The 21096-nt window shown below is 47.0% G+C and overlaps 1 protein-coding gene across 2 annotated transcripts in view; it reads right to left on the reverse strand.

The window, feature by feature from the left end:
- usp18 (ubiquitin specific peptidase 18) overlaps positions 1-21096 on the reverse strand; it is an 87069-nt gene that overhangs the window by 14630 nt on the left and 51343 nt on the right. For both annotated transcript variants that reach the window (XM_060839536.1, XM_060839535.1), the window contains exons 8-9: positions 17614-17709; positions 11835-12002 (exon numbers count right to left, since the gene is read on the reverse strand). In XM_060839536.1, coding sequence (XP_060695519.1) covers positions 11835-12002; positions 17614-17709 — 264 coding nt within the window. The remainder of the gene's footprint in view (positions 1-11834; positions 12003-17613; positions 17710-21096) is intronic.

Raw genomic sequence — 21096 nt, forward strand, 5'->3', positions numbered from 1 at the left:
AGTGGGATGCATTGAAAAAGGGAATATGGAGAGGACAGGACCAACATGATCCAATAAAGAAAAAGGACGGGTCCATGAAATCCTGCAAGCTCTGAATATTGAAGGATATTCAGCATTGCATTAAGATTAAAAGTGAACTTATGACAGATACCAAGGGCTCAGATCTGTAGAGCCCCTGAAAGTGTATAGAATATCCAAAACAGAACTTACAAAAGGGAGATAAAACTAAAAGGCAATATAGAACATAGAACATAGAAGGATACAGCGCAGTACAGGCCCTTCGGCCCTCGATGTTGCGCCAACCGAATCCTACCTAACCTATACTAGCCCAATAACTTCCAAATGCCTATCCAATGCCCGCTTAAATGACCATAAAGAAGGAGAGTTCACCACTGCTACTGGCAGGGCATTCCATGAACTCACAACCCGCTGTGTGAAGAATCTACCCCTAACATCTGTCCTATACCTACCTCCCCTTAATTTAAAGCTATGTCCCCTAGTAACACCTGACTCCATTAGCGGTAAAAGGTTCTTAGTATCTACCCTATCTAAACCCCTAATCATCTTATACACTTCTATCAGATCTCCCCTAAACCTTCTCTTCTCCAATGAGAACAGCCCCAAGTGCCTCAGCCTTTCCTCATAAGATTTTCCTACCATTCCAGGCAACATCCTGGTAAACCTCCTCTGCACTCGTTCTAAAGCTTCCACATCCTTCCTATAGTATGGCGACCAAAACTGCACACAATACTCCAGATGAGGCCTCACCAGAGTCTTATACAACTGCAACATGACCTCAGGACTCCGGAACTCAATTCCTCTGCCAATAAAGCCCAGTACACCATATGCCTTCCTCACAGCACTATTTACCTGGGTGGCAACTTTCAGAGATCTGTGTACATGGACACCAAGATCCCTCTGCTCATCCACACTACCAAGTAGCCTACCATTAGCCCAGTAATCCATCATCTTGTTATTCCTACCAAAGTGAACGACTTCGCACTTAGCTACATTGAATTCCATTTGCCACATTTCCGCCCAGCTCTGCAACTTATCTATATCCCTCTGTAACCTACCACTTCCTTCCTCACTATCCACAACTCCACCGACTTTTGTGTCATCCGCAAACTTGCTTACCCAGCTTTCAAGTCCTTCCTCTAGATCATTTATAAAGATAACAAAAAGCAATGGTCCCAAAACAGATCCTTGTGGTACACCGCTAGTAACTGCGCTCCAAGATGAACATAATCCATCAACTACTACCCTCTGTCTCCTTCCAGCCAGCCAATTCCTAATCCAAACCTCTAATGTATCCTCAATGCCATACCTCCGAAGTTTTAGCATTAGCCTACCATGGGGAACCTTATCGAACGCCTTACTAAAATCCATATACACAACATCTACTGCTTTACCCTCGTCCACTTCCTTAGTCACCTTCTCAAAGAATTCAATAAGGTTTGTGAGGCACGACCTGCCCTTCACAAAACCATGCTGGCTATCCCTGATCACGTTATTCCTACCCAGATGTTCTTAAATCTTATCCCTTACCATTCTCTCTAAGACTTTGCCCACCACTGAAGTCAGACTCACTGGCCTATAGTTACTAGGGCTATCCCTACTCCCTTTCTTGAACAATGGGACCACATTCGCTATCCTCCAGTCCTCTGGTACTATTCCCGTTGACAATGACGACATAAAAATCCTGGCCAATGGCTCTGCTATCTCCTCCCTAGCTTCCCATAGGATCCTGGGGTAAATGCCATCAGGCCCAGGAGACTTATCTATATTCATCCTTTCCAATATTCCCAAAACCTCTTCCCTGCATATTTCCAGGGCATCCATTCTAATTATTTGTGATTCCATATTCACATCAGCAACAGTGTCCTGTTCCTGAGTGAATACTGATGAAAAGTACTGATTTAATGTCTCTCCAATCTCCTCCGCCTCCACACACAACTTCCCACTACTATCCTTGACTGGACCGATACCTACCCTAGTCATCCTTTTATTCTTGACATACCTATAGAAAGCCTTTGGGTTTTCCCTAATCCTACCAGCTAAAGACTTTTCATGTCCCCTTCTCGCTTCTCTTAGCTCCCTCTTTAGCTCCTTCCTGGCTACCTTATAACTCTCAATCGCCCCTACTGAACCTTCACGCCTCATCTTTACATATGCCGCCTTCTTCCCTTTCACAAGGGACTCCAATTCCTTACTAAACCACGGCTGCCTCACAAGGCCCTTTACACCATGCCTGACTGGTACATACCTATCGAGGACACGCAGTAGCTGCTCCTTGAACAATCCCCACATCTCATTAGTGTTCTTCTCTTGAAGCCTGTTTTTCCAATCCACACATCCTAAGTCATGCCTCACTGCATCATAATTTCCCTGCCCCCAGCTATAGCTCTTGCCCTGCGGCGCACGATTATCCCTCTCCATCACTAAAGTAAAAGTCACCGAGTTGTGGTCATTGTCCCCGAAGTGCTCACCTACCTCCAAGTCTATCACCTGGCCTGGTTCATTACCTAGAACCAAATCCAATATAGCCTCCCCTCTTGTTGGCCTGTCGACATATTGTGTCAGGAAACCCTCCTGCACACATTGTACAAACACCGACCCATCTAATGAACTCGAGCTATAGCTCTCCCAGTCAATATCTGGGAAGTTAAAGTCCCCCATAACAACCACCCTGCTACCTTCACGCTTTTCCTGAATCATCCTCGCAATATTATCCTCTACTTCTCTAGGACTATTAGGAGGCCTGTAGAAAACACCTAACAGGGTGACCTCACCTTTCCTATTTCTAACCTCAGCCCAAACTACCTCAGATGGCAAGTCCTCTTCCATCGTCCATTCCACTGCTGTGATACTATCTTTGACAAGTAATGCCACGCCTCCCCCTTTTTTACCCCCATGTCTGATCCTACTAAAACATTTGAACCCTGGAACGTGCAACAGCCATTCTTGTCCCTGTTCTACCCACGTCTCTGTAATGGCCACAACATCGAAGTCCCAGGTACCAACCCACGCTGCAAGTTCACCTACCTTATTCCTTATACTTCTGGCATTGAAGTATACACACTTCAATCCACCCTTCTGGTTACAGGCACCCTCCTTAGAGATCGCTGCATTATTCCTAACCTCCCTACACTCAAGGTCCTGTACCCTAAAGCTACAGTCCTGGTTCCCATGCCCCCGCGGAGTTAGTTTAAACCCTCCCAAAGAGCACTAGCAAACCTCCCCCCAAGGATACTGGTGCCCCTCAGGTTCAGGTGTAGCCCATCCTTTTTATAGAGGTCCCACCTTCCCCCGAAAGGACCCCAGTTGTCCAGAAACCGGAATCCCTCCCTCCTGCACCATCCCTGTAGCCACGCATTTAACTGCTCTCTCTCCCTATTCCTCGACTCTCTATCACGTGGCACGGGTAACAAACCAGAGACTACAACTCTGTTTGTTCTAACTCTGAGCTTCCAACCTAGCTCTCTGAAAGCCTGTCTGACATCCTCACCCCTCTTCCTACCTATATCGTTGGTGCCAACGTAGACCACGATCTGGGGCTGCTCCCCCTCCCCCTTAAGGACCCGGAAAACACGATCAGCGACATCACGTACCCTTGCACCTGGGAGGCAACATACCAAACGTGAGTCCCTGTCGCCCCCACAAAACCGTCTGTCTGTACCCCTCACTATTGAGTCCCCAAGAACTATTGCTCTACCTTTCTCCACCCTACCCTTCTGAGCAACGGGGCCAGGCTCCGTGCCAGAGGCCTGAACCTCGTTGCTTACCCCTGGTAAGTCATCCCCCCCACAAGTATCCAAAACGGTATACTTGTTCTTGAGGGGAATGACCGCAGGGGGTCCCTGCACTGGCTGCTTCCTCCCACTCCCCCTCACTGTCACCCATCTATCTTGAACTATGAAGGGATAATAACAGGTAAAATAGAAAGAAAATCATAACTTGTTTTACAGGTACATTACGGGTAAAAGGATAATTGGGAAAATAGCTGAGCCTATTAAGGATCAAAGTTTGGGAGAAGATTTGTAGCTCGGGTGCTCGTTGTTGTGGTTCTGTTCGCCGAGCTGGGAATTTGTTTTGCAGATGTTTCGTCCCCTGTATAGGTAACATCCTCAGTGCTTGGGAGCCTCCTGTGAAGTGCTCCTGTGATGTTTCCTCGGGAATTTATAGTGATTTGTACCTGCCGCTTCCGGTTGTCAGTTTGGGTCCAGGTTGATGTGCTAGAGAAACAATAGCCAACCTGCTGGACACACAGAACAGATAACAAGACGGGGAACCTATCAACAAAGACGGCATACTCAAACTACTGGACCTGTGCCTCACAACACACTTCACATTCAACAACCAAATATATGAACAAATCAATGGCACACCAATGGGCTCACCCGTCTCTGGACTCATAGCAGAAGCGGTAATTTCAGAGGTTAGAACAAACAGACTTACCACAAATTCAACCCAAACTCTGGGTCAGATATGTGGATGACACCTTTGTAATCATTAAAAACACAGAAATAGAGAACACACACCGGATCATCAACGCCACACTCACAGGAATCCGATTCACTACAGAGGTAGAAAAGGACAACCAGCTCCCATTCCTAGACGTGATGGTACAGAGAACACCGAACGGAGAATTCACCACAAAGGTATACAGGAATGCCACACACACAGACCAAGTCCTAAAACTACGAAAGCAACCACCGCAACACACACAAAAGAAGTTGCATCAAGACACTGTTCAAAAGGGCCACAACACACTGCAGCACACCAGAACTGCAAAAAGAGGAAGAAAAACACCTCTACAATGTATTCGCCAAAAATGGATACCCGTGCAATTTCATCAACAGGTGCGTAAGGGAAAGACAACGGAACGAGGACATGCCGCAACCCAAAGGACTAGCCACACTACCATACATCAAAAACATTTCTGAACTGACAGCCAGACTATTACAACCACTAGGACTCATAACAACACACAAACCAACAGCCACTCTCAGACAACAACTCACCAGGACAAAGGACCCGAAACCCAGCATGAGCAAAACCAATGTAGTGTACAAAATCCCATGCAAGGACTGCACAAAACACTACATAGGACAAACAGGAAGACAGCTAACGATCTGCATCCATGAACACCAACTAGCCACGAAACGACACGACCAGCTATCCTCAGTAGCCACACACGCAGATTACAAGCAACATGAGTTTGACTGGGACAGCACTACGATTATAGGACAAGCCAAACAGAGAACAGCCAGGGAATTCCTAGAGGCATGGCACTCATCCACAGATTCAATCAATAAGCACATTGACCTGGACCCAATATACCAGCCACTGCAGCGGACAGCTGGAACTGACAACCGGAAGTGGCAGAGACAAACCACTGTAAATGCCGGAGGAACCATCACAGAAGGGCTTCACAGGAGGCTCCCAAGCACTGAGGATGTCACCTAGACAGGGGACGAAACGTCTGCAACACAAATTCCCAGCTCGGCGAACAGAACCACAACAACCTTTTAAGGACCGAGTGGTAAATTTGTCTGTGGAGCCAGAGGATGTAGACAGGGTTTGAAACGAATATTTTGTGTTGGTGTTCACTAGTGAGAGAGACAATGTGATTATAGAGATCAGAGCGAAGATCTATGATATAATTAAAGATATTCTGAAAAACAAAGAGGAGGTCCTGAGTGGCAGGCTTAAGAGTAGATACATCTTCAGGGTCTGATTAAACGTGGTCCAGATTGTTGAGTGAGACAAGGGAGAATAAGTGCGCTTGCAAAAATGTTCAATTCTTCTCTGATCATAGGAGAGTGCTGTCAATGTGGTACTCTTATTCAAGAACAGAGCAATGGATAAAGCAGAAACTATTAGCCGGTTAGTCTAGCCTCAGTGGAAGTGAAACTATTGGAAGCAATTCTGAGAGACCGAATTAATCTGCATTTCGAGAGGCAGGGATTAATTAAGAGCAATCAGCATAGTTTTGTTATAGGGTCTAAACTTTTATAACAGATGACCAGTTGTGTCATAGAATAAAATCATAGAATCCCTATAGTACAGAAAGAAGCCATTTGGCCCATCAAGTCCACACCGACCCTCCGGAGACAATTCAACCCAGACCCAGAACTCCATGAGTACCCATCTAGCCTGCACACCCTAAACACTACAGACAAGTTAGCATGGCCAATCCGTCTAACCTGCACATCTTTGGAATGTGGGAGATAGCTGGATCAACTGGGGGAAACCCAACAGACAGAGGAGAACATGCAAACTTCACACAGTCACCAGTGGCTGGAATCCTGAGTACCTTGAGCTGTGAGATAGCCATCCAAGCTGCTGAGCCACTCTGCTGCCTCATATAGATGAGGGCATTGCTTTTGGTGGTGTCTACTTGGATTTCAGAAAGGCTTTTGGTAAGGTATTACATGGGAAATTGATAACAAAGCTAAGGACCATGGGAACCAAGAAAATTTGGCAAATTAGATCCCCAAATGGCTGAGTGTCAGGAAGCAGGGAGTGAAGGTTGAGTGGTGTATTTCTAACTGGAAGGCTGTGTCCAGTGGAGTCGGTGTTGGAGCCCTTGCTGTTTGTGGTTTATATAAATGATTTAGATTTGAATGTAAAAGAGTTGATCAGTACGTTTGCAGATGATATAAAATTGGTGGGTTAGCAAACAGTGAGAAGGAAAGCATTCAACTACAGGAGGATACTGTATATACGAGCTGGTCAGATGGACTGATCAGTGGCCAATGGAGTTCAATCTGGATAAATGTGAAGTGATGCACTTGGGCAGGATGAAAAAGGAGAGGGAATACATGATGAACAGTAGGACTGTGGGAAGCACCAAGAATCAGAGGAAGTTTGGTATCCATTCCGCCGGTCCCTTAAGGTATCTGGACAAGTGGATAAAGTGGTGAAGAAGGAATATGGTATATTTTATTAGCTGAGGCAGAGAGTTTAAGAACAGAGGGGGTACACTGGAACTGTATAAAATGTTGGTTAGGCCACAGCTAGAGTATTGTGTGCAATTCGGGAATTCTCAGGGATGCGATTATACTGGAGAGGGTGCAGAAGAGATTTACCAGAATGTTGCCTGGGCTAGAGGGTTTCAGTTATGAAGAGAGATTGACAGACTGGGGTTGTTTTCCTCAGAGCAGAGAAGATTGAGAGGGAACATGGTTGAGGTGTATAAAATGAGCGGCATAGATCAGGTAGACAAGAAAAAAAACATTTCCCCTTTATGTAGGGATCAATAACCAGGGACATCGATTTAAACGAATGGGCAGGAGATTTAGAGATGAGAGGTCGAGATTTTTCACCCAGAGGGTGGTGGGAATCTGGAACTCGCTATCTATAAGGGTGGTAGAAGTGGTAACCCTCAGCACTTAAGAAATATTTAGATGTGCACTCGCGATGCCAAGGGATGTGCTGGGAAATGGGATTAGAATAGGTGGCTGTTTCTGACTGGTGCTGAAGGGTCTTTTTCTTTGCTATACATCGACATGAGTCCAACTCAAACCCAGGTGACCGTGGAAAGAGTGAGTGCAGAGATGGAACAAAAAAATTGTGAGAACTAAGATAAGTCCTGAGGATAGATGTTGAGGTAAGTCCTCACGAGAACAATGAATACAGTTTTAAAATACAACTTTGTAATGTTTGAATTTTCAGTTTGAAAGTCTTCGGTTTATTTCTATTAAGTTTAGTGTGGAGCTACATGAGGAAAGGGACTGCGGGGTACAGTTGAATGACTGTTCTGTTCCACATGGGACCTCCAGGATTCTTCTCCTGGATAGGAAGACAAGCAAGAAATGTCCTCAGCTAAAAGAGCTGAGTCCCTGGCTACCTGAGCTGGACCAGCAGCTGGACTGACTGCTGGACATTGTGAGGTTCAGTCACATTGACGCCACACTCCAGGGAGTACTGGAAATGAATGCAGCCAGAGAGGAAATGGATGACCATCAGCCAGTCTGGAAGGTCCAAGCAGCCCATCTGCATCACCTTCTCCAACTAGTCTTCAGTTTCAGGGGAGTTGGGACCTCTAGAAACCAGGCAGGTTTAACCTCACCAAGGCTGCAACCAATATCTCTCCAAAAGTAGTCTGGTTGTGCTGTTGGAAAGTAATGTGGAACGGGACACATGCAAAACCAGGCACAGATTCGGAGGAAGAGGAGCAAAGGCTGGAAGTTAGCTAACAAGTTTGAAAGTCAGAGAAATACAGGCTGCAAAACAGAGAACAGAGGGTTTTTTCAGAGATCAGTGATAAACAAAAAACCCCCAGCAAGTCGAGTGAATAAGGCAGATAAATGGAGAGAGCAGATAAGCTTTTTAGAGGATGGTGTGTGGCTTAAGGAAGGTCAGGAATGACAGCAGTGTGTTCCTGTGGGCACAGCATTCTCAAACAGGATACATTGGGGATAATAAGGAGGGAAGCATTGATTAAAGGAATAATCACAGCTAAGGTGGGATGAAGTGTAAAATGGAGCACCAAATGAGACACAACGAGTTCAACAGAGGATTATAAAGAGGAAAGTCACACTGTTCAAATTGAATTTTGGACCCTCAACCATCAGAGGGAGATGAAAAAACACATACATGAGCAGATTTCTGTAAAGTGCATAAACAAAGGGGCAAATAATAAACAACAATAAACAATTATCCGAATACTGACTGAAATAGGATGGATTTCCATTATCCCTATACTGACTGAAATAAAATCAGTGTAAAAACCAAGAGAGTCCAGAATGCCTTTTCTTTATTTACGCTTGGCTCATGTGCATCATTGGCTGGGCCAGCATTTGATGGAGAAAGTGAGGACTGCAGATGCTGGAGATCAGCATTTGATGCCCAAGAGAAAGTGGTGGAGAGCTGCCCTCTTGAACCACTACAGTCCACGTGGTGTAGGTACACCCACAATACCCTTAGAAAGGCAGTTCCAGGATTTTGACCCAGCAACAGTGAAACAGCGGCAATATATTTCCAAGTCAGGGTGGTGAGGGGCTTGGAGAGGCACCTGCAGGTGATTGCATTCTCATGTATATGTTGCCTTGTCATTCTAGATGGAATGATTGTGGGTTTTGAAGGAGCCATCTAAGGATCTTTGGTAAATTTCTGCAATGCAGATAGTACACAATGCTGCTACTGAGCTTTGATGTTGGAGGGAGTGGATGTTTGTGGATGTAGGACCAATCAGGCAAGCTGCTTTGTCTTGGATGGTGTCAAGCATGAATGTTTTTGGAGCTGCACCCATCCAGGCAAGAGGGGAGTATTCCATCATACTTCTGACTTGTGCCTTGTAGATAGTAGACAGACTTTGGGGAGTTAGGAGATGAGCTACTCACTGGTGTATTCCCAGCCTTTGACCTGTTCTTGGAGCCACTGTACATGTATGGTGAATCTAATTGAGTTTTCTGGTCAGTACTAACTCTCCTGGGATGTTGATATGGAAAACTCAGTGATGATAACACCATTGAATGTCAAGGGGCAGTGGTTAGATTGTCTCTTGTTGAAGATGATCATTGCCTGCCATTTGTGTGACAGAAGTGTTACTTGCCACATGTCCAGATCTGAAGAAACGTCAATTCTCCTGCTCCCTGAATGCTGCCTGACCTGCTGCGCTTTTCCAGCAACACATTTTCAGCACATGTCCAGATCTTGCTGCATTTGGACATGGACTACTTTAGTATCTGAGGACCTGTAAATGGTGCTTAACTTGTGCAATCATTGGTGAACATCCCCAATTCTGACCTGATGATGGAGGAAATGTCATTGATGAAGCAGCTGAAGGCGCTGGGCCGCGGACACTACCCCTGAGGAACTCCTACAGAGATGTCCTGGAGCTGAGATGACTGACCTTTCACAACCAAAACCATCTTCCTAAGTCCCAGGTATGACTCCAACCAGGGGACTGTTTACCCCCGATACCCATGGTTTCCAGTGTATGCCAGAGAATCAAGGTCTCACCTCACTCTCACCTCACCCATGGAATTCAGTTCTTTTGACCATGTTTGAACCAAGGCTGTAATGAGGCCAGGAGCTTTGGGGCACTGGCAGAACCCAAACTGGGGTGGTATTTGGACAAGTTGGAGTTCTCCTGTTTTTATGTATAGGACATGTCTAAGCAATTTTCCACATTGTCGGGTGGTTGCTAGTGTTGTCACTGTACAGAAAGAGCTTGGTTGGGGGCGCAGCAAATTCAGGAGCACAAGTCTTCAGTGCTATTGCCAGAATGTTATCAGAGCCCGTACCCTTTGCAGTATCCAGCGTCTCCAACTATTCCTTGAAATCAAAAGAATGAATCAAGTTGGCTGAAGATTGGTATGTGTAATGCTGGGGACCACTGCAGGAGGCCGAGATAGATCATCCACTGCAAATACTTCAGCCTTATCTTTTGCCCGGATGTGCAGGGCTCTTCCATCATTGAGGAGGGGGATATTTGTGAAACCTTCTCCTTCACTGAGTTGTTAATTGTCCACCATCATTCACAACTGGATTTGGCAGCTCTGCAGAGCTTAAATCTGATCGGTTGGTTGTGGGATGCGTAGCTCTGCCTATCACTTGATGCTTATGCTGTTTGACATGCAAATAGTCCTATTTGCTAGCTTCATCAGGTTGACACCTCATTTTCATGTATGCCTAGTGCTGCTCATGGAATGACCTCCTGCACTCTCCATTGACCTCTCCTTGGCTTGATGGTAATGGTTGAACATGGAATATGCCAGGCCATATTGTGCTGGAATACAATTCTGCTGCTGTTGATGGCCCACAGCACCTCATGGATGCCCAGACTTGAGTTGCTAGATCTGTTCAAAGTCTGTCCCATTTAGCTTGGTAATAACAATAGAGTTTATTCTCGGTGTGGAGGCGGGACTTCATCGCCACAAGGACTGTGCTGTCGCCACGCTTGCTGACACTGGGATGGTTTCAAGCTCATCTCGGCCCAGAGGTTCTGAACCTGCACCTGAACCAATTCCGTGCTCCCTCAGGTGAGGTCAGGTATGTTCTTCCCTCTTGTTGTTTCCCTCTCCATCTGCTGCAGGCCCAGTCTAGGAGCCATGTCCTTTAGGACCTGACCAGCCTGAACAGTGGTGCTGCTGCCAAGCCACCCTTAGTGGTGGATGTTGAAATCCCCCAGCATGTGCATGTTTTGCACTGTTTCCAACCTCAGTGCTTCCTCTAAATGTTGTTCAACATGGACGAGTACCTATTCATCAGCTGAGGGAGGACAGAATACGGTAATCAGCAGGTTTCCTTGCCCATGTTTAACCTGAAGCCGTACGACTTCATGGACTCCCAGGGAAACTCTCCCACAACTGTATCCCACTGTGCCACCACCTCTGCTAGGTCTGTCCTGCCTGTGGGACAGGACATAAGCAGATGGTGGTGGTGGTGTCTGGGATGTTTTCTGTAAGGTATGATGAGTATGATTATATCAGATTGTTGTTTGATGAGTTTGTGAGACAGCTCTCCCAATGTCGGCAGTAGCCCCCAGTGTTAGTAAGGAGCACTCTGCAGGGTTGACAGGGCTGTTTCTGCTGTTGCCTGTTCCAGTGCAGAGGTCGATGCCAGGTGAGCCGTCCAGTTCATTCTTTGGGACTTTGTGGCAATTGATACAACTTGGTGGCTTGCTATGCCATTTCAGAGTGCAACCACATTGATGTGGAGCTGGATTCACATGTCGACCAGACCAGGTAAGGATGGCAGATTTCCCTCCCTGAAGGACATTAGTGAGCTGAAAATGTAGTCAGGAGAACTGAGGCACTATACTAACAGATTACCTGACCAGATACGCGATGGGTTTCTCGTATAATACACCAACAGCTTACCTGGCCATTTCCACATTTCTGGCTTCTTTCTGAGACGGGTAACGAGTTGAGGTCTAGGGTTTGGGGAAATGTCACCGAGCTGTAGATCTTCCTGGTGAAACCATCTCGAGCACAGAATCGATTCAGGTGCAGGTTCAGAACCTCAGGGACCGAGATGAGCTTGAAACTCTAAAAGCAGGAACCAAAGCACTGTGTTAGGAGTTGTGTAGGGCAGAAGGACCTAGCTACAATGGCACGGTGGCTCAGTGGTTAGCACTGCTGCCTCACAGCACCAGGGAGCCTGGTTCAATTCTCGCCTCGGTGGAGTTTGCACATTCTCCCCGTGTCTGTGTGGGTTTCCTCCGGGTGCTCTGGTTTCCTCCCACAGTCCAAAGCTGTGCAGGCCAGGTGAATTGGCCATGCTAAATTGCCCATGGTGTTAGGTGCATCAGTCAGGGTAAATATGGGGATTGGATCTGGGTGGGTTACTCTTTGGAGGGTTGATGTGGACTGGCTGAGTCAAAGGGCCTGTTTCCAAACTGTAGAGAATCTAATCTAATCTACTGAAAATATTAGAAATAACAAGACAGCCTGCAGTTCACAAACACTAACCCCCTTCAAACATAGAACATAGAACAATACAGCCCACGGTGTTGTGCCGAACATTTGTCCTAGCTTAAGCACCTATCCATGTACCTACCCAATTGCCACTTAAAGGTCACCAATGATTCTGACTCTGCCACTCCCACAGGCAGCTCATTCCATGCCCCCACCACTCTCTGGGTAAAGAACCTATCCCTGACAACCCCCCTATACCTTCCACCCTTCATCTTAAATTTATGTCCCCTTTTAACACTCTGTTATACCCGGGGAAAAAGTCTCTGACTGTCTACTCTATCTATTCCCCGATCATCTTATAAACCTCTATAAAGTCACCCCTCATCCTTCACCGTTCCAATGAGAAAAGACCTAGCACTCTCAACCTATCCTCGTACGACCTATTCTCCATTCCAGGCAACGTCCTGGTAAATCTCCTCCGCACCCTCCCCAAAGCTTCCACATCTTTCCTAAAGTGAGGCGACCAGAACTGCACACAGTACTCCAAATGTGGCCTTACCAAGGTCCTATACAGCTGCAACATCACCTCACGACTCTTGAATTCAATCCCTCTGCTAATGAACGCTAATACACCATAGGCCTTCTTACAAGCTCTATCCACCTGAGTGGCAACTTTCAAAGATCTATGAACATTGACCCCAAGATCCCTCTGCTCCTCCACCTTACTAAGAACCCTACCATTAACCCTGTATTCCGCATTCTTATTTCTCCTTCCAAAATGGACAACCTCACACTTTTTAGATTAGACTTACAGTGTGGAAACAGGCCCTTCGGCCCAACAAGTCCACACCGACCCGCCGAAGCGCAACCCACCCATACCCCTACATTTACCCCTTACCTAACACTACGGGCAATTTAGCTTAGCCAATTCACCTGGCCCGCACATCTTTGGACTGTGGGAGGAAACCGGAGCACCCGGAGGAAACCCACGCAGACACGGGGAGAACGTGCAAACTCCACACAGTCAGTCGCCTGAGTCGGGAATTGAACCTGGGTCTACAGGCGCTGTGAGGCAGCAGTGCTAACCACTGTGCCACCGTGCCGCCCACCAGGGTTGACAGGGTTGAACTCCATCTGCCATTCCTCAGCCCAGCTCTGCATCATGTCTAAGTCCCTTTGCAGCCGACAACAGCCCTCTTCACTATCCACAACTTCGCCAATCTTTGTATCGTTTGCAAATTTATTGACCCACCCTTTGACTCCCTCTTCCAAGTCATTAAAATTACAAACAGCAGAGGACCCAGAACTGATCCCTGTGGAACTCCACTTGTAACTGGGCTCCAGGCTGAATATTTACCATCTACCACCACTCTCTGACTTCGACCGGTTAGCCAGTTCTCTGGCCAAACTTCCCACAATCCCATGCCTCCTGACATTCCGCATAAGCCTACCATTATCAAATGCCTTACTAAAATCCATGTACACTACATCCACTGTTCTACCCTCATCCACATGCTTGGTCACCTCATCAAAGAATTCAATAAGACTTGTAAGGCAAGACCTACCCCTCACAAATCTGCGCTGGCTGTCCCTAATCAAGCAGTGTCTTTCCAGATACTCATAAATCCTATCCCTCAGTACCCTTTCCACTACTTTGCCGACCACTGAAGTAAGACTAACTGGCCTGTAATTCCCGGGGTTATCTCTATTCCCTTTTTTGAACAAGGGCACAATATTTGCCACTCTCCAGTCCCCTGGCACCACCCCCGTTGACAGTGAAAACGAAAAGATCATTGCCAATGGTTCTGCAATTTCCTCCCTTGCTTCCCACATAATCCTAGGATATATCCCGTCAGGCCCGGGGGACTTGTCTATCCTCAAGTTTTTCAAAATGCCCAGCACATCTTCCTTCCTAACAAGTATCTCTTCTAGCTTACCAGTCCGTTTTATACTCTCCTCTTCAACAATACGGTCCCTCTCATTTGTAAATACTGAAGAAAAGTACTCATTTATGACCTCTCCTATCTCTTCCGACTCAATACACAATCTCCCACTACTGTCTTTGATTGGACCTACCCTCGTTCTCGTCATTCTCATGTTTCTCACATACGCATAAAAGGCCTTGGGTTATCCTTGATCCTACCCACCAAAGATTTTTAATGCCCTCTCGTAGCTCTCCTAATCCCTTTCTTCAGCTCCCTCCTGGCTATCCTGTATCCCTCTAACGCTCTGTCTGAACCTTGTTTCCTCAACCTTATGTAGGCCTCCTTCTTCCTCCTTACAAGACATTCAACCTCCCTCGTCAACCAAGGTTCCCTCACACGACCATCTCTTTCCTGCCTGACAGGTACATACATATCAAGGACACGTCGTATCTGTTCCTTGAAAAAGTTCCACATTTCAACGACATTTTTCCCTGACAGCCTGTGCTCCCAATTTATGCTCCTCAGATCCTGTCTTGCAGCATTGTATTTACCCTTCCCCCAATTGTAAAACCTACCCTGTTGTGCGCACCTATCTCTCTCCATAACCAAGGTGAAAGTCACAGAATTGTGGTCACCATCACCAAAATGCTCACCCACTAACAAGCCCATCACTTGTCCCGGTTTGTTACCAAGCACCAAATCCAATATGGCCTCCCCTCTGGTCAGACAATCTACATACTGAGTTAGAAAAGTTTCCTGGACACACTGTACAAACACCGCCCCGTCCAATCTACTTGATCTAAAGAGCTTCTAAACAATATTTTGGAAGTCGAAATCACCCATGACTACTACCCTGTGGCCTCTGCACCTTTCCAAAATCTGTTTCCCAATCTGTTTCTCCACATCTCTGCTGGTATTGGGGGGCCTATAGTAAACACCCAACAAGGTGACTGCACCTTTCCTATTTCTGACTTCAGCCCATACTACCTCCAAAGGCAGATCCCCCTCGAACTGCCTTTCTGCAGCTGTTATACAATTTCTAATTAGCATCGCCACACACCCCCCCCCTGCTTTTTTACCACCCCCCTAATCTTACTGAAACATCTGTAACCAGGAACCTCCAACAACCATTCCTGTCCCTCTTCTATCCAAGTTTCCGTGATGGCCACAACATCGTAGTCCCAAGTAACGATCCACACCTTAAGTTCACCCACCTTATTTCTGATACTTCTTGCAATGAAGTATACGCACTTGAGCCCATCTCTGTGTCCACAAGTATTTCCTGTCAGTGCTACCTTCTCCACAGCCTCCCTACATTCTTGGACATCCTGAAAAACAGCTAACCTACTTGCTGGACTACAAGTCCAGATCCCATCCCCCTGCCAAATTAGTTTAAACCTCCCCAAAGAGTGCTAGCAAACCTATCTCCCAGGATATTGGTGCCCTTCTGGTTCAGGTGCAACCCGTCCTGTTTGTACAGGTCCCACCTTCCCCAGAATGCAGTCCAATTGTCCAATTCCTCCAATTAGCATCACTGGCACTTCTAGGTTTTCCGTAGGGTCAACGTGGTGTTGGGATGTACACTGCTCTCTTTGTTCCAGGAACTCCACCGTGGCAAACCCAGAGAGTCATGTGGAAAGTTCAGAGTGTGTGTGCAGAAACACCAGCGGATCCACTGCCCAGTGAGCAAGGCTCCCAAACCAATGATCACAAGGCCTGCAGAGAGGCACTGCCATCTCCCCTGGCAACTCCTGTCCAACTACAGTCTCAGCCCAATACAGTGTATACCAAGGTGTGGGCAGTTTCAGGGCAAGGAAGATAGTAAAGAAGGCAGGGCCGAGGATGGACAGAGCATCTTGCAGCTGAGCTTCAACCATTACAGACTGAGGTAAGGCACATTCTCTGCACACTGATTTGAGACAGAGCAGCCCTATTTCCCCACTGCCACCCAGCTCAAGGTTGTTGTTGGCAGGGGGGAGGTGTTGGGCTTATTGTTCTCACTTGGTCCCATTGTTACTGAGGTAAAAACAATGACTGCAGATGCTGGAAACCAGATTCTGGATCAGTGGTCGATTTCGCTGCTCATTGGATGCTGCCCGAACTGCTGTGCTTTTCCAGTTCCAGGCGCCCAGTCTCCCCAATGTAGTGGAGACCGTATCGGGAGCAACGGATACAATAAATGATATTAGCGGGTGTGCAGATAAAACTTTGATGGATGTGGAAGGCTCCTTTAGGGCCTTGGATAGAAGTGAGGGAGGAGGTGTGGGCACAGGTTTTACAGTTCCTGCGGTGGCAGGGGAAAGTGCCAGGATGGGAGGGTGGGTCGTAGAGGGGCACCTCCTAGCAGAGCGCTTTAGGGAATATCTCCGGGACACCCGCACCAATCAACCACACTGCCCCGTGGCCCAATATTTCAACTCCCCCTCCCACTCTGCCGAAGACATAGAGGTCCTGGGCCTCCTTCACCGCCGCTCCCTCACCACCAGACGCCTGGAGGAAGAACGCCTCATCTTCCGCCTTGGAACACTACAACCCCAGGGCATCAATGTGGACTTCAACAGCTTCCTCATTTCCCTTCCCCCACCTCACCCTAGTTCCAAACTTCCGGCTCAGCATTGTCCCCATGACTTGTCCGGACTTGTCCGACCTGCCTAGTTCCTTTTCCACCTATCCACTCCACCCTCTCCTCCCTGACCTATCACCTTCATCCCCTCCCCCACTCACCCACTGTACTCTATGCTACTCTCTCCAGAATCCATTGTTATTGGTCTAATCACAGGCAGAGAATCACCCGCAAAGCCTTCCCCTCCTGCTCCCATTCGTGTCCCCTGAAGATTGACTGTGAAACCATCACTCACAGCTTTATTACCTCGAGACCCTACTGTTCCAAGCTAAACCCAAATCCCACATTCAAATGAGTCTATCCAATACTCTGCTCCCTGTATTTTATTTCTACTCAATTCCCATCTTGTTATCTCCCCTGTTCTCACTGGCCTGTACTGGCTCCTGGTCAAGTAATGTCTTCCCATTGTTTTCTAATCCATCCTCTTCCTCTCTGTAGTCTTGTCCAGCTCCTCTACCCCTGTTATATCAGTGCCCCTCTAACTCTGGCCTTGTGAACCTCCCTCCCCCATTGGGTGTCAAGCTCTGGAATTCCCTCCCTACACCCGCTCTGTTCCTCCACCTCATTTTCCTCATCCAACATCCTCAGTTCATGGCATTCCAACAAATTTACTGTTTTAACACTCCCAAGCAGCAGCCTGGAACTTGTCACTGTGTTAAGGGTGCTCTATAAATGCAGGTTTTTGTTGGTGTACCTTTTGCTTTGAGCATTTCATCTTGCAATCATGGTTTGGGCATCTGCTATTGCTCCTCACGGACTGGGGAGAGAAAAACTGCATCAAGCCATCTTCCTGTGGAAGGAGACACAGCGGTTACCAAGGGAAATACAAACATGAATCATGCCTCATACCCTCCCTCTCTCCTGCCCTAACTCCTGGGGTACATTGTTAGCCTGTGCCTCCTTCAAAGATATATTCCCTCACCTCTCCCTTGGACAAACATCAGCCTGCAACCATCCACTCCACCAGGAGTAACCCACTCCGTCCCACCAACTTACAGATAAACATCAGATTGTAACCACCTCAGGATGCCTCCACCCCCCTCCCCCACCTCCCTTGCCCGGGCTCCACAATAAATGTTAGCAAGTTACAAAGTAGTGGAAATGTGAGGGCTTTGAATACATTCTGACCAAGGCAGCTGGGATAGCAACATTTCTTCGGGGGGGGGGGGGGGGGGGGGAGTGCTGAAAACCCTAAGGACTATCAGGGTGGCTGCGAAATTCAAGGCTTCAGGGCAACTGGGAAGGCTATAGGTCATTAGGGCAGCTGAGAAATCCATAGGCGGTCAAGGTGACCGAGAAAGCTACAGGCCACCAGGGCAGCTGGGAAAGCTATGGTTGAAAAGTGTGGGGTTGGAAAAGCACAGCAGGTCAGGCAGTATCTAAGGAGCTACCTTCATCCCGACCATATCCCCATTCTCCTGTTTATCCCTCAGCCCCTTCCCCCTCCACATTCCTGATGAAAGGCTAATGCCCGAAACGTCAACTCTCCTGCTCCTCGGATGCTTCCTGACCTGCTGTGGTTTTCCAGTGCCACTCTTTCCAACTCTGTCTCCAATATCTGCAGCCCTCACTTTCTCCTGAGGAAGCTATAGGCCACAAGGCAGCTGGGAAATCTATAGGCTGACATGGTGGCTGGAAAACCTATTGGTTTCAGGGCAGCTGGGAAAGCTATAGGCCACAAGTTGTAAAGAAAAAACTATAGCCCACCAGGGTGGCTGAGAAAATTTATAAATAGCTTATTGCCTTTGGGGTTCAGGAAATGCAGTATTGCAACACAGAAATGGAGGAGCAGATTGGGAGGCTGAGCTTGGAAATGTGTAGAAGTTAACAGGGTTGTTGCCATGGGTAACTCTAACTTCCCTAATACTTTTTGGAACCTATTTAGTTCAAATAGTTTGGACAGAGCAGTTTTTGTCAGGCGTGGCCAGGAAGGGTTCCTGATGCAATGTACAGATAGGCCAACAAGAGGGGAGGCCATATTGGATTTGGTGCTTGGCAACAAACCAGATCAGGTGTCAGATCTCTCGATGGGAGACCATTTCCATGATAGTGATCATAACTCCATGACTTTTACTATAGTCATGGAGAGGGATAGGAGCACATGGTATGGGAAACTATTTAGTTGTGGGAGGGGGAATTACAATGCTATTAGGCAGGATCTGGGGCACCTAGGTTAGAAACAGATGTTCTCAGGAAAATGGACACAGAAATGTGGAGTTTGTTTAGGGAGCACTTGCTGGTAGTGCTGGATAGGGTTGTCCCACTGAGGCAAGGAAGGGATGGTAGGCTGAAAGAACCTTGGGTGACAAAGAGATGTGGAACATCTAGTCACAAGGAGGAAGGAAGCTTACTTAAAGTTGAGGAGGCAAGGATCAGACAAGGCTCTACAGAGTTACAAGACAGCCAGGAAGGAACTGAAGAATGGACTTAGGAGAGCTAGAAGGGGGTATGAGAAAGCTTTAGCAGATAGAATTAAGTAAAACCCTAAGACATTCTACACTTATGTAAGGAGCAGGAGGATGGCCACAGTGAGGGTAGGGCTGATCAGGGATAGTGGAAGAAACTTACGCCTGGAGTTGGAGGAAGTAGGGGAGGTCCTTAATTAATGCTTTGCTTCAGTATTCACTACTGAAAGGGGCCTTGGTATTTCTGAAACAGGCTGATGTTAGGAAGGAGGATGTGCTGAAAATTTTGAAAAACATGAAGATAGATAAGTCCCCTGGACCAGGTGGGATATGCCCTAGGTTTCTCTAGGAAGTGAGGGAAGAGATTACTGCACCTTTGGTAATTATCTTTGCATCCTCACTGTCCACTGGAGTGGTGCCAGATGACTGGATGGTGGCAAATGTTATCCCCTTATTCAAGAAAGGGAACAGGGATAAACCTGGGAATTACAGATCAGTCAGATTTACGTCTGTGGTGGGCAAAGAATTGGAGAGGATTCTGAGAGACAGAATTTATGATTACTTGGCAAATCATAGTTTGAATAGAGGGGCAGGCCTTGCCTCACAAACTTTATTGAATTCTTTGAGGATATGACAAAACGCAATGATGAAGGTTGAGCAGTGGTTGTGATGTACATGAATTTTCGCAAGGCATTTGATAAAGTTCCCCATGTAGGCTCATTCAGAAAGTATGAAGGCACGGGATACAGGGAAACATGGCTGTCTGGGTACAGATTTGGCTGGCCCATAGAAGGAATGTGATGGAAAGTATTCTAAGCCTGCAGCTTAGAACAGTGGTGTTCCGTAGGGATTGGTTCTGGGACCTCTGGTCTTTGTGATTTTGGTAACTGACTTGGAAGAGGAAGTGGAAGAGTGGGTTAGTACATTTGTCGAGACTTTCTTCCCATGGTGGAAATGTATATCACGAGAGGGGATAATTTTAAGGTGATTGGAGGAAGATTTAAGGGGAAAGGCCGGCGTGATGGATGCATGGAATGCACTGCCAGCAGCGGTAGTAGAGTCAGATACATGAGGGACATTCAAGCGACTCTTGGTGGATAGTGTGGAGGGATGTTGTAGGTTGCATCTGGACATTGACAGGATGCAGAGCTGGGCTGATCAGTGGCAGAGTTCAACCTGGAAAAGTGTGAAATGATTCACTTTGGAAGGTTGAATTTGAATGCAGAATATAGGGTTAAAGGCAAGATTTTTGGCAGTGTGGAGGAGCAGAGGGATCTTGGGGTCCATGTCCATAGATCCCTCAAAGTTGCCACCCCAGTTGATAGGGTCGTTAAGTAGACATATGGTGTGTTGGCTTTCATTAGCGGGGGCATTGAGTTTAAAAGCTGCAAGATTATGCTGCAGCTTTATCGAGTCCCGGTTAGACCACACTTGGAATATTGTGTTCAGTTCTGGTTGCCTCATTATAAGACAGTGTCATAAGGCTGGTCTGGTACAAGGTTACTTTGCCCTTGAATGTTTTTTCAGAGTAGGGTTAATTGACCAGGCTCCATTATGGCTGAAGTCTGAATGGTTCATTGGGCCCTTTCTGTTTTTACTCGAACAGATAGTGCTTCAGGCCAAAAGCTTGAAAGGTCTGTTGAAAAACTGGTATCATCAAGGGGATGTGACCAGCTCTCTAAGCTGTGTAGTTCAGTTCAGCTCGGGAGTGAATTGAGTCAGAGTCACAGGGTAAATTGGAAGCCTTTTCTCTGTCCTTCTGCCTTTTTGAT

The sequence above is a fragment of the Hemiscyllium ocellatum genome, chromosome 19 (assembly GCF_020745735.1).
Source record: "Hemiscyllium ocellatum isolate sHemOce1 chromosome 19, sHemOce1.pat.X.cur, whole genome shotgun sequence".
NCBI lineage: Eukaryota > Metazoa > Chordata > Chondrichthyes > Orectolobiformes > Hemiscylliidae > Hemiscyllium > Hemiscyllium ocellatum.